General features: G+C 42.3%; 1 protein-coding gene across 3 annotated transcripts in view; it reads left to right on the plus strand.

Annotated features, from left to right (window-relative positions):
• Window positions 1-15,057, plus strand: part of git1 (G protein-coupled receptor kinase interacting ArfGAP 1) — a 70,993-nt gene continuing 55,936 nt past the window's right edge. For all 3 annotated transcript variants that reach the window (XM_060944087.1, XM_060944088.1, XM_060944089.1), the window contains exon 1: window positions 1-442. In XM_060944087.1, the coding sequence (XP_060800070.1) occupies window positions 391-442 (52 nt within the window). In that variant the 5' untranslated portion in view covers window positions 1-390. The remainder of the gene's footprint in view (window positions 443-15,057) is intronic.

The raw sequence follows: 15,057 nt of genomic DNA on the forward strand, positions 1-15,057 counted from the left end.
CTACAGCCACACAGCCGACACGCGCGCGCAGGCTGCTGCATGCAAATAAAACGCCTTAATGGGGTTTTCCGCTCGCGCGCTGTGCTGAAGCTATGGGGCTCGGGTGATGATAATAATAATAATAATAATAATAATAATAGAAAAAGAGCCATTCGGATCTCCACTGAGTGCTCGAGCGAACGCCAGGGCGGTGTTTACGTGGTTTACACTCCTTTGCAGAGGGCACTGAGCGGAGCGGAGAGGAGAGGAGAGGAGCTGGAGCATCGGGAAGCTCTCCGACTCCGCCGGCTTCCGGACATTCGGGGCGGCATCGGCGCTGCTAACTGGAGCGACTGAATCGACATCGCAGCGTTGATTCGCGTTATATCGGAAAAGGTGGCGTTTCCTAACATGTCCAGAAAAGTCCAAAGAAGCGAGGTGTGTGCAGACTGCAGTGCGCCAGGTATGTTTATTTACGGTTCGAATCGCGGTTGGTTGAGATTGAACGCGGTGTAGCTGACACGAGCTGGCGGCAGGACAGGACAGGAGGAGCGGAGCGGCGGTAGCAGCAGGCCCGCGGCCCCTCTTACTGTACACAGCACAAATAACCCCGAACATACAGCGGGGTTTTGTTTGTTTTTTTTGGTTAAAATGTCATCCGTTCTTTTTTATTTATTTTTGTCGTCAACCCCAGTTTGTTAGCTTAACACGCAATTGACTCTGATTTGGCTAGTTCACCATCTATGTCGAGATTTATGCAGCTAGTGCTTGTTGTTAGCACTGAAGCTAGCCACGGAACATTAGCTAGCTTCTGAATCAGCCTAGCTTGAGTTGTGTCCCTGTCAGTTAACTCACAAATAGGTTTAAAACCCATTCACTGAGCGGATTTGACTTTACACAAACTCGGTTTTGTTCCCCATACGGGTTTCTATTAAAATTCCTAAACCCTAATTAGCTAACAGCTAACGCTAGCTAGAAACCTCTGCTGCGTATCCTTTTCTCTTAATACCGAGTTTATTTAAATATTTCCTAATATATATTTTTTTCACAAATTGTAGGGTGTTGCTGTAGGATTCGGAAGTGTTAGTGTGATGATTAACAATGCACTGTGTTTGTGTAAATAGTTAGCTAAGCTGACTAGCTAACGCTGGTTCTTTAGGATAGTTAGCTAGGTCTGATTGGATATTTGCCCAGCTTCTTAGTTTTGATGTTTATTATTTATATTGTTTTTGTTGCAGGAAATGTTCTGTAGTGCGAATCTTTTCCTGTCCTAGATTTAGCTGCCTAACTTTGCTGAGAGAAGTGACTGTAACTTGCTTAGTCAACCTGAACATAAGCTATTTGCTTTGGAACTTGTAGCTGGTTAAATAAATTGACTAAAGCAGCTCTGAGGGTTCTAATAAAGCCTGCAAGTTACTGTGTCCTTCTTTGCTTAGCACATGGTACTCCTTCTATTTCATACCTTAAAGGAGATATGCAGAACCTTTATTTTTAAATACATTTCTGAGTGGATAGTATCTCCATCCTTGACTCTTGTATGCTGCATAAATGGAAATTTAAAAAAATAAATATATTTGAGTTAAAATCAACCACAAAGTTGGCATTGGAGCTGCCCCGGTGAGCCAGCCAGCCCTGAGCGCGACATCACAGCGGTAACCGGTTTTAAGGCCGAGGCCTTTTACAGCTATAGACCAAAGTCATATCAATAAAAATTTACGGTGAAAGTAAGAAATACCGTTACCAACTTGCTCAACTAAGACTGATTTGACTTCATTGATTGTGGGTTGACTCTCATTAAAACAGGATAGGTGCTATAACTTATGCAACGTACATGCATGCGTTTTCACTGATAAAACGTAAAAGGCTGATTAAATAATCAGATGAACTGAGACAATCACATTCTGAAGCAAATTAAATAATCTTATACCGGTAACTTAAACACACGATACGAGTTACATGTATTAATCTAAATGCAGGTAAACATGTTGTTTTGTATCCAAATGAGAGTCGGCGCTTACCCGTCTGTGTTCTCGCTTCTTGAAGGCCGATCTTGTGGCCGATTGTTTTGAAACAATCTGACTTTCAGTTGTTTGTTCAGTTCTCCGTTCATTCACTTCTTCCACGTAAGGGTGAGATGGCAGCAATATCCAGTTTAGAAATCGGACGGCTGCTCCACTCATTCTCCATTACTGAGTACTCCGCCATTACTGCTCGCCTCAGGCAATTACTAAAACCCGGGACGTCACCAGTTTTAGTAACATCCGCGGGGAGGTCACTTCCCGAGCGATATGTCCCATCCCGGGTTTTACCAACAGCCCTCGGCTCACTCCCGTGCAGATTAGGTTAACTGGTGACGCTAAATTGACCGTAGGTGTGAGTGTGAATGGTTGTCTGTGTCTATGTGTCAGCCCTGTGATGACCTGGCGACTTGTCCATGGTGTACCCCGCCTTTCTCCCGTAGTCAGCTGGGATAGGCTCCAGCTTGCCTGCGACCCTGAAGAACAGGACAAAGCAGCTACAGATAATGAGATGAGAATGAGAAAATAAATACTTTTCTTTTCTTGTAGTTTTCTTTTCCTTTAATTGTTGGCACTGCACCCTCTTTCAATACAGGCTTATAGCCAACACTCCTCAACAGATCAGAGGTCTCATATGAGCCTTCAGTAAAATGTGCAGAGCAGAGGAGAGACCACTTCATAGTTGCCCAATGTGCCCATGAACTTCTTGCAAAACGCGTCCAAATCTTTGCAGTTGGAACATTCTTGGGCCATGAATGCAACGTAAATCCACCTTCTGTCATGTTGCTGCACTCGCCAGCAACACATCTACGTGGCATGGCGATAAATTAGCTCAAAATGGAGGATCGGAGTTGCAGTCAGCTCTGTGTTTTAGTATAGCGGAAATGGCGATGAGACCGATAGACTTCCTGCTGTGACGTTACAGATGTCAAAGTCATTCACTCAGACCGCTACCTATATGAATCACTTTAATCGTAAAAATTACTATATTAGATTTATTGTTAACGCTTAAAACTATTCCTGTGCCATTCTTGACGTCTCAAGGTATTTATAAATGAAAGTGAGGCCATGGCTCTGCGTATATGCTTTTAAAGACTTTTAACACTGCAAAAGGTAACAACTGGTCATGGCTTAAACATTTACAAGTTCACACTTAAGGTCATTTTGTTCTTTATTTTAGGTAAGGTACTTTATAATGAGAGAAATATTTGTGTTGACCGCACCAATTCACAGCAGTACTGATACACAAACACCAATTAAATACACCTTTTTTTTTTGGTGGGGTGGGGGGAGAACTAAAATCCTAATAACATTAAATTATATTCCCTTCAAGTTAATTAAAATAGATTAATATTACTCATTTATTACTCAGGGCTGCATGATTTGATAACATTATAGCTATAACAATATCATAAAAGTATCCTTCACGATTTCCTGAAGTATCCCGATCATCACCTACATTCACCGTCCACTTTACAAGGAGCACTTGCTATCATGGGCACAGACTTATCAAAACTGAACAGTTGAAAATTAGGGAAAAAAAACCTCTCACCTGGTGTTTTTCCAGCCTTCAGCTGTCCAACTTCAGTGAGGCCAAGTTTACATTAGACCGTATCTGTCTCGTTTTCTTCGCGGATACACTGTCCGTTTACATTAAAACGCCTGGAAACGCCGGGAAACGGGAATCCGCCAGGGTCCACGTATTCAATCTAGATCGTGTCTGGTCCGGTGCTGTGTAAACATTGAGAATACGCGAATACGCTGTGCTGAGCTCTAGCTGGCGTCGTCATTGGACAACGTCACTGTGACATCCACCTTCCTGATTCGCTGGCGTTGGTCATGTGACGCGACTGCTGAAAAACGGCGCGGACTTCCGCCTTGTATCACCTTTCATTAAAGAGTATAAAAGTATGAAAATACTGCAAATACTGATGCAAATACTGCCCATTGTGTAGTTATGATTGTCTTTAGGCTTGCCATCCTTCCACTTGCAAGTGGTAAGTGACTTGCGCACAGCGGCTCAGTCCCAAATCATTGCTCGTGCACTTCACTCGCGCGCTCTGTCAGCTGCGCAGGGCTGGAGTGCGCACCCTCCAGAGGGCACTCGCTGTTCAGGGCGGAGTGATTTGGAGCGCAGCCTCTGAGGAGGAAGCGATGAGCCGCACTGACACATTTCTCAACTTGCGTGCCGAATTAGTCATGTGATTAGCGTATCCGTGTATTGGCATTGCTGTGTGCACGCTAATCATTTTTAAAAACGTTAATCTGATGATCCGCTGATACGGTCTAATGTAAACCCCACCTTAGTCTGTGCCCATGAAAGCCTCAGATTCTTATTCTTGATTGGCAGGAGTAGAACCTGATGTGATCATCTGCTGTTGGAGCTTATCCACCGCAGGGTTTGATGTGTTGTGCTTTCTGAAATGCTTTTATGCTCACCGTGATTGTAAAGTGTGCTTATTTGAGGTACTAACTATATCCTACTTGTCAGCTCGGACCAGTCTGGCCTGAGTTTCCCAAAAGCATCACAACACAAAGATCATTGTTAAATGGTAGAGCGAGCAACACAATGAATGCTCTCTCTCCTGGTTAAGACGCTTAGTGTTAAGAGGCTTTGGGGAAACCCACCAATGGTCATTCTCCTGTGATTTCTCTCATCAACAAGGTGTTTCAGCCTGCAGACCCTCCACACACAGGATGTTTTTGGTTTTTCACACCATTCTGTGCAAACTCTATTGATTTGCTGTGAATGAAAAATCCCAGATCAACAGTTTCTGAAATACCAACATCCATGCCATAGTTGAAATCACAGAGATCACCTTTTTCCCATTCTCATGTTTGATATGAACATTTAACTGAAGCTCTTAAACTGTCTCTGCATGATTTTTTTGCATTGTGTTGCTACCAAATGATTGGCTGATTGGATAACTGCATGAATGTGCAGGTGTCCAGATGTTTACAGAAGTGGATGGCGAGAGTAATTCACATCAACTAGTACAGATTAGCAATACGCTGCCACCACACTGCAACAAACTTTAACTATGAACTTTTGCATATAATGACATCACCGGTTTTAGCAACAACCATGGGGAGGTCACTGCCCGAGCAGTAATATGTCACGTCCCGTTGCGTCCTGGGTTTTACCAACAACCCTCAGCTCACGCTCCGGGAGAACTGGTGCAACTGAACTTGCTTTCCTTTTCTTGGAGTTTTCTTTTCCTTTAATTGTTGGTGCTGCACCCTCTTTCTTATAGCCAACGCTCCTCAACAGATCAGAGGTCTCGTGCGAGTCTTCAGCAAAATGTGCAGAACAGAGGAGAGACCACTTCGTAGGTGCCCGATTGTGCCCGTGAACTTCTCACAAAACGCGTCCAAACCTTTGCAGTTTGAACATTCTTGGTCCATGACTGCAATGTAAATCCACCTTCTGTCATGTTGCTGCACTCGCCAGCAACACATCTACGATAAATTAGCTCAAAATGGAGGATTGGAGTTGCAGTCAGCTCTGTGTTTTAGCATAGTGGAAATGGCGATGAGACCGATAGACTTCCTGCTGTGACGTCATGGACGTCAAGGCCATTCACTCAGACCGCTACCTATATAAATCGTTTTAATCATAAAAATTACTCTATTAGATTTATTGTTAACGCTTAAAACTATTCCTGTGCCATTCTTGAGGTCTCAAGGCATTTATAAACGAAAGTGAGGCCATGGTTCTGCGTATCTCTGTTAACAGTATGTCTTAATGCCATAAAACGAAGGCTTAACTCGGCTCATTTAGGTGTCGATCACTCACAGTTATTGAGAATGGCAGTCACTGAATTTAAAAATAAACCCTTAAAGCGGGGGTGTCAAACATGCGGGCCGGATCCGGCCCGCTAGATGGTTTAATCCGGCCCCAGACTTGTAGAGAGAAAATTTCTAAGGATGTCAAAAAAAAAAAAGTAAATCTCTAGCCCATTCCTGTGATGACTTATGAATTTTTAAAGAAATAACCAAAATGCTCAATTCAGCCGCTAGGGGCAGCCAAAAAAAGCAGCACTGACATAAAGGCCTCTGCATGCTCTTGCGACAAGGCTTTCGCAGATAGCTTTTCGCAGACAGTTGTAATTTATAATTGAGCGGGGAGTATAGGCGTGCGCAATGTTATTCACCGCCACAACGCAAGGGGGCGCGAAGTCGCTAGGAGTAGTTGGTGGGTGTGGTTAGTGGAGTGTTTATCCTCCGGTTACTTATAATGACTAGAACTGGAGTCGTATAGATGTACGTACTTCCTCACTTCCTCAATCAACCGCTCTTCGTGCTGCTCCATCTTCGCTCGTGTTTTTAAAAATGCCGGTCGTGAAAACAAAACAAACCGGGAAAGTAGGGAAGCGGAAGTGCGTGTACAGCGGATGTAGAGTGGACCAATCAGAGCCCTCTTGTCTGCGACGCTGTCTGCGAGGCTTCTGCGGTGGTCACAATTTTTGGGAGGTGCGTGCAGAGCGTCTGCGAAGGTGGGGGGGCTACGCAGACGCTATCTGCGACACCGTCTGCGAGGACTGGGTTGTCAGCATAAATTGGCCTTAACAAGAGATCCGGAAATAAACAGCACATTTTAGCAACGTGCCCAGATATGCTGTCTGATTCCATGAATGGCAGTCTTGCCTCACCTCTATTAAGTTGCTATCAAAATTATCAAGAGTGATACCCCCGTTACCAAAATGTCTTTGTCAAAAAGAAGAAAAGTTGATGTAGAGTGCAGAGTTTTCCAGGAAAAATGGACTGAGTATTATTTATTCACAGAGGTGAATACAAAACCAGTGTGCTTGGTATGTAATCGACAGGTTGCAGTGCTCAAAGAATATAATTTTCAGCGCCTCTATGAGAGTCATCATAAAGAAAAAGTTGTATGGACAATTAAGAAAAGAGAAGATAAACGAATTGTTAGCTGGTCTGAAGAAACAGCAGTCTGCATTTACTTGCAGCCGTGACAGGGGTCGAAATTAAGCATGTACCGACGGACATGGGCAAGTCATTCTCACACTCGGGCAACAATAAAATTATCACTAGTTGTCCGTCGGACAACTGTTTGAATGTCTATTTTACCAAGAAAAATTAAGTTGTTGTGATTCCTAACAGAAACAGAGCGAAAACTTTATTTTTCCCTTCTTCTCTTTCGTTTGTCCTTGACTTTGGTTCGTTGCGGTAGTTGACGCTTCCATTCGTGAGATGGCGCTACATGATATTATGATTATTCACGCGAGGCGCCACGGTCACGTGGGCTAGAACGAACGAAGCGTCTTTTTGGACTGATTTTTAATTCTGATTTGATCAGTTACACTTGACCATGATGACATGATGTTTTCTGACTGTTTAACATGTTTAATAGAAGATACTAGTACAGGGGTGGCCAACCAGTCGGAGCCCAAGAGCCACAATTCTTACTGTGTTACGGCAAAGAGCCACATTGGCACATGAACATGGGCACACAAATATTACCCTTCCTTCTGCGCGTGCGGACACACACACACAGCCACATTGATGTCACACTCCAACTTAACCAATGCCCCACACCAACATGATAATGATACATTTACTGCAGTACCAAGACCACAGGCCAGTCATTTTCAACAGTGGCGACTGGTGAAGAAAATTGTAGGTGGGGCACAAAGGCAGACATTGTTTACATTTGGGAATTCCCCCCATTGGGGGGGTTCCGGGGGGCCTCCCCCGAAAAATTTTGGATTTCTTAGATGCAATTTCCTGTATTCTAGTGCATTTTGGAGTTACCTGTTTAACATCGAAAATGCAAAAGCCATTTTGATTCAGCTTGAATTCTCAATTGCATGACCTGCACAAGACCTGCATTCAAATAAATAAGTATTCAAATAAATACAGTCAGTCGGAAAATGGAAATTACAAAGTGCTAATTTAATTTCCTCAAACAGTACAAGCTCCATAGGCACTGGGAACAGTGATCAGTGCAAGTGCAAATATAGATAAAATATAATACAATGCTCAAATTTTTGAAAGAAGAACACATGCACACACACAAATTGATAACTGGAAAACAAATGAACAAATACATAATGTATATACACTGCCAAAAGTTTGGACACACCTTCTCATTCAATGTGTTCTGTGTTCTCATGACTATTTACACTTACAGTATACTCTACTCTCACTCAAGGCATCAAAACTGAATGAGCACTCACCCACTACTCAGGCTTGCGCGCCCAAACGCACCTGCGCATTTGTCATGATGTGAAAATACCGTAATGAAACCAAGCGAAGCACCTTTAATAAAATAACCGTAATTAACTGCAGTGAAGCGAAAACGCACATAAAACCACAAACGAACACCAACTTGGACGTGAAGGTGAGAGCCGCATGACACCAGGCAAAGAGCCGCATGCGGCTCGCGAGCCGCGGGTTGGCCACCTATGTACTAGTAGTTATACCTAGTTGTTTTACTGTTCATCATGATGAAATAAACACCAAACCCATACGAGCGTTATAACTTTATTTCTATCAATCAGTAATCACACAATGGCAAAACAAGTTGAAATATTTTATTGCATACTCTATAATATACATCCAGATTGCTTTTTATGCAAATTACTTACCCAGTCAACCTGCAAAAAAGTAGGGCAACTGATACATGCATGCAGGCAAGTAAATTTTTGGGGTTGGTTGCCCTGAGGGCAAGTACATTCAAAAGTTAATTTCGACCCCTGCGTGAGGTCAATGATGGAGCAGTGAAAGCTACCTACCTTATTGCAAACGAGTTGGTGCAAGCATCCAAGCCATTTTCTGATGGTGAACTTGTGAAAAAAATGCATGCTGAAGGCTGCAGAAGTCGTGTGCCCTGAAAAGCAATCTGCCTTTGCCAACATTAGTGTGGGGAGTTGGTTCAGGTTGTCAGATGTAAAAATGTATTCACTCAACTGTATAAAAATAAACCAGTTTGAGAGTGAAATGCATTTTATTTCAAATCCATTGGCCTCTCTGTGAATAAATGTGTAATAATCTAGATCCCTTGTGATCAGTGATAATGTAGGCTACAAATGTAGGCTGAAGCATAAAGCATAGCCTACTGAAAAAACAATGCTAAAGATTTGGAGTTGACACAGGTTATTTTGCAGTTATTTTACTGGTCCGGCCCACTTGAGATCAGATGGGCTGTATGTGGCCCCTGAACCAAAATGAGTTTGACACCCCTGCCTTAAAGGGACTTTATTTTACGAGCTAAAAGCAGTTTTACTTGTCTTTACTCCATAAGCATTGTTGTCATGGCTACTCGTAAATGTAAGATACTTTCCGTCTACCAGAATATGCAGGCGATAGACAGATGTAATCGCCGGAAATGTTTTATTTAAAAATATGCTGCCAAATCAGTGATCAAAAATCAGAGTCGAGAAACAGGCAATGGTCAATCGAGGCACAAACAGGATATCAAAGGTGGAGACAAAGGGCAACATCCAAAATACAAAAGAATCGGAAACCAGAATATCAACACAGCACTACAAAAGGCTTGGTAACGTGAGACACAAGGTACAGCACGTATACTATGCAAAGTCTGTGTGTAGTGAGAATCCTTATAAGCGCGCACTGTGATTGTGCTCGAATCCGGAACAGGTGCATGGTAATTAGTCCTAATGGTGCTGTGCGTGTGTATGTGAATGGCAATTTGAGGCGTGTCGCTACACATGCCAAGCAGGAGCACGCGGTTGTGACACCGTCGAAGACGAACTTCATATCCTGGATTGCCTAAAGCAGTGGTTCTCAACCGGGGGGGCGCGCCCCCCTGGTGGGGCGCGGAGGTACTCCAGGGGGGTCGCGAGTAGGCTTCATGTATGGAGGAAAAAAAAATCTGGGGCTAACAGGCTATAGTAGCTAAGCAGATGCAACACATTTACCCATGTCAAAATGCAGGACATTGGACTATTACATACAAATCAATACTATTATAAAATCTATCAACAATCTATCATAAAATCTTGTGTGTGTGGCCGCATCAGTCGGGGGAACTGTGATATGTTCCCAAGCCTTGCAGACTTTATCAGTAATGCAGGCACTTCCCACGATTTCTCATCTGTCTTTCAAGCAGCGTCAGAGCACCTGTCGGTAATTGAGAAAACAGTTTGCGGCATACTTCACAGAGGATTATCGCTCTTTTGCGTGGGTTCGAGATCCATTTGTGTGTACTGCTGACGAACTTCCAGTTGACATGCAGGAGCAGCTTATTGAGCTGAAGAGTGACAGTAGACTTAAGGCAGTCTTCACCTCATGCCCTCTTTCGACATTCTGGGCAGCATTGATGCAGGAGTACCCGCAACTGTGTGACGTAGCCTTGAAACTGCTCATCCCATTCGCATCGACCTACTTGTGTGAGGCAGGATTTTCAAAAATGACTGCGCTCAAAACGAAATATCGCAATCGTACGCAAATTGAGGATGACTTGAGACTGTGCTTGTCAAACATTTCGCCAAGAATCGAGGATCTTTGTAAGGCAAAGCAGGCTCAGGTCTCGCATTAACGCAAATGCAGATCACAAAGGCACAGTAAAAAGTAAAACCTAAATTCACGCCTGGTCCCAATTCCCAATGATATCAATAGCCAGCTAATGATAAGCCTAATAAAATACCTAATAAAAACACTCATAATAATAATAATAATAATAATAATAATGATGCCTATTAATAATAATAGCATAATAATAATAATAATAATAATAATAATATCAACAACCAACAACAGCAATAATAATAATAATAATAATAATAATAAATAATAATAATAATAGGCCTAATAATAATAATAATGCCTGAAAGAACATAAGTCTTGTACTACTGCCAACAGCTTAGTAATGATAATAGGCAATAATAATAATAATAATAATAATAATGCCCGAAAGCAGATTAGAAATGTGGTGCTACTGCCAATTATAACAATAGCCTAATAATGATAATAGGCCTATGTATTTCTATGGAATGGATAATGCTACTACTGCTGCTACTACTACTACTACTACTAATAATAATAAAAATAATAATAATAATAATAATAATAATAATAATCTAGCCCAGGGCTATCTATCTATCTATCTATCTATCTATCTATCTATCTATCTATCTATCTATCTATCTATCTATCTGTCAATCTGTCAATATAAGGTGCTGTAGGTCGGGTGGCGTCACTGCGGGTGAGTGTGTTGGGGGGGGATGGGGGCGGGGCGAGAAGAGGGGCCCCCAACTGCAATGAACCAGCTTTGGTGGGGCCCAGGTTGCAAAAGGTTGAGAACCCCTGGCCTAAAGCATGATGAGAAAGCAACGAATTTGTCTAAAGAATATGGCATGCCAAAAAATCCGATTTCAACTTTTAAAGTAAGAGAGCTCCGAGACGGGCGGCACGGTGGTGTAGTGGTTAGCGCTGTCGCCTCACAGCAAGAAGGTCCTGGGTTCGAGCCCCGTGGCCGGCGAGGGCCTTTCTGTGCGGAGTTTGCATGTTCTCCCCATGTCCGCGTGGGTTTCCTCCGGGTGCTCCGGTTTCCCCCACAGTCCAAAGACATGCAGGTTAGGTTAACTGGTGACTCTAAATTGAGCGTAGGTGTGAATGTGAGTGTGAATGGTTGTCTGTGTCTATGTGTCAGCCCTGTGATGACCTGGCGACTTGTCCAGGGTGTACCCCGCCTTTCGCCCGTAGTCAGCTGGGATAGGCTCCAGCTTGCCTGCGACCCTGTAGAACAGGATAAAGCGGCTCGAGATAATGAGATGAGATGAGCTCCGAGACTTCATCCATAACTGCAATCAACACGATGGGCTGAAAAGAAAAAAGACGCAGCAAGCAAACGGCGGCGAGTGTGACCTTATTTCCTTTAAGAGTGACTAATTTCCTTCACTTTGTAAACATATAAGTGAATTAAATGAAATGTAAATTAAACACAGTTGGTCTTATTTTACGCAAGTGTGAGTGAGTGGTGTGACAAGTGGGTCCATTTCAGTATAACAAACTATTTGGACGTCCCACGAGGAGTTCATTACAGTGGGGCGGCAGCATATTATACTCTCCTCACCTGTTTTGTGTGACGTTGTCTACTTATGTAGATGTTAAATAAGACATTTCTTTACTTGGAGCGCTCCTCTTTTCCTGGTGTTCTGTTAGCAAACCAAAATATTGGTATGTTGTGGATTTAGGCCTTATAATATTATATCTTTGCCACTTTGCCCATCCATACAGTACATAATTGCAAGAATCATCAGCCATATTGAAGTTGCTTGCTATGAATGGCGTCCTATGATGTGACATTTATATAACATTGCGGTATTTAATAATTATTCACCGAAGACAAAGTGAATATCGGTGAATAATAAACGAGACGAAGTTGAGGTGGATAATTGTTTTAGTATAAATACACAGAAGGTTATTTAAAAGAAATAATTTATTTCAAACTTCAAAATCGGCATGCAGTTGTAATAACGGCGCGCTCAGGGTTGTCAATTTTCTATGCCAACGCCCATAAAACACTTTTGTTTTTGAAACAGATAAAATAAATCACAGTTCCACCTTACTTTTGAATAGTGTTAGACCAAACTGTGTAACATCTTTTGTGTTTTTAGGAACAGCATTTTCTTTCATAATTTGTAATTCTTCCTCATTTACGGTGACCAAGCGATTGGCCGCCATTTTGCCGAGTCGCTTGAGGCGATTATCGAGAAATAGTCTCGACCAATCAGTGTGTGTGATTTTCTATAATCACCTAAGTATTTGTACCAAAAGAACTTGTACCACAGTGCCGTTGAACTCTTGAAACTGATCGGTCAGAACGTGTTGATGTATTTTCTATATCATTCGCTGCATAATCTTGGCCTAATGAACAGATTAAAGGCAGTGTTGCTGTTCGACAAGAAAAATGTTGATATGGTAAAGCTTCCTGTAAGGAGACATATATAACGTTCATGGAAGGCGTCTTGGTGTCGGCGTAATGTAAGTTTCCTGCCAAGGATGAGTCTTCCGGAAAGAGGACTTTTTTAGTTTTTGGAAGCTTTTTGCTTCTTGTTTAACTTGACAAGCTATGATTTTTTTAATTTTAATTTTAATTTTTTTTGCCTTATTAGCTTCAAGGAAGAGAAAAAAGTGGGCCTGGTGAGAGAATGACTGTTTACAGTTGCTGTAACATAAGTGACAACAGGAATTAATGTCTCATGGAGGCTCTTCAAGATTAAATGTAACTATAAATGGTTATAAAGTACAGCATGATGTTGATTAATGAATTACCAATGGTATAAGGGGGTATTTGCGGTATTAGAGGGATAAAAGTGTGCTTGTTTAGGAAAATAATCAACTTTGGAGTAGTAATGCATCACGCCAGAGTATTGTCGATTATTTCCATAGAACACCATGTCCTGTTGTGTTTTATTCCTTTTATTATTTGCTGTTTTGTCCAAGTTATAATCATAAATAGGGGTCTTGCGGCATTGGCTTTGCTTCTGTGTCTTCCATCTGCCCCATGGGGAAGGGGGGCCCACTTTGGCAGCTGCTCTGCACACAGCTGCTCTCTTTTCATGAGTGTTTCTGTGCCTTTCACTCCTTCCTTTCCATCTTCCTCTCCGTTCTCCCCTGCACTGTAACGTCGGCCGATTTCTAGCCTTTGTGTTATGACCTGCAGTCCCCTGGCAGCGTGGTGCAGTTACCTGCCTTCAGTTGGTCAGCACTGTACGCATTGTCGTGCTACGCCTACGTCGGTGTATGGTGTGATGGTGGTGGGTAGGCTCTTGGTCGACTCTGTTACTGCCTGCAACGCTGCAGCTCTTCTTGGTGCAGCTGAGCAGCATGTATTTGTTGCGTGTGACATGCCGGAGGAATGTAGAGAATAACGTGATGTGAAGTGGGGTTGAGTGCATCAGCTGGAGCGGATGGATGTGGTGCTGATATGGCTGGATGGCTGTGGAGCATCCTGTCACTTTGTTTTATGAGAATAATCAGAGAGGAATAATTGCAGGCGCATGGCCATGAAAGGCTTAGTTACAGTATTGTGTGGGTGAGTATAACTGTTCGTGTGAAACTGCAGCTAAAGTGTGGTTAAGATGGAGAACAGTGGAGTGTGTGTGTGTGTGTGTGGTACAGTGTTGCATATTGTGACGAGGATCCAGACTAATGCTTTCTTCAGAACCATCCTGAACCAATGTACCAGCCATAACGAAGAAAAAATGCCTGTCCTGAATATTTAATGCTTCCGTTTATGTACATTACATTTCTTCACATCATCTTGTCCTGCATTCCCTTATGTGTTTTATTTTATGTTAGTGTATAATTTTCAGCTCAGTTGACAGATGTGTTTCTGTAAACGGCTAAATGTATGCTTCTGAAAGCATTGAACTGTCATGCATTTTTTAGAACAGTAGAAAGATTGACACGGATTTTCTAGTTTCGGTAACATCTGAGGAACTCTTCCGATTGGTTTGATTTATTTGGCAATAATACAGTGCATAAAAATGATAAACGTATACAAAAAGATGATCCAAAATAAAAATAACTATAAAAAAATACATAATACTGTAGATATTGCCAGGGATAACACAAAAAAGTTAACTTATTTCCATTGTGGTTCCACAAAATACAAGATGTGACATAAAAGAGAGATATAAACCTAATACTAATAAAAAAATATGCAAAAATTAATTCTCAGTAGAAGTCGTAACATTATACATAGAAGACTTAACATTCTTCTTAAAATTTAACTAAGATTGAGTGACTAAAGTAGAAGGAAGGCTGTTCCATAACTGAGCACCAGTGATACAAAATGAAAACTTACCAAAAGCACCAAAATGAGGAATGACAAGCAAATGATGAGTACTCGTTCTAGTCAACATTCGCTTGTCATTCCTCATTTTGGTGCTTTTGGTAAGTTTTCATTTTGTTACCATTGCGATGGTGTAGTGGTTGGCACTGTCCCCTCATGACAAGAAGGTCCGGGTTCGAGCCCAGCGGCCGACGAGGGCCTTTCTGTATAAAGTTTGCACGTTCTCCCCGTGTCTGTGTGGGTTTCCTCCGGGTGCTCTGGTTTCCCCCACAAGGC

Source organism: Neoarius graeffei, chromosome 17 (assembly GCF_027579695.1).
Source record: "Neoarius graeffei isolate fNeoGra1 chromosome 17, fNeoGra1.pri, whole genome shotgun sequence".
NCBI lineage: Eukaryota > Metazoa > Chordata > Actinopteri > Siluriformes > Ariidae > Neoarius > Neoarius graeffei.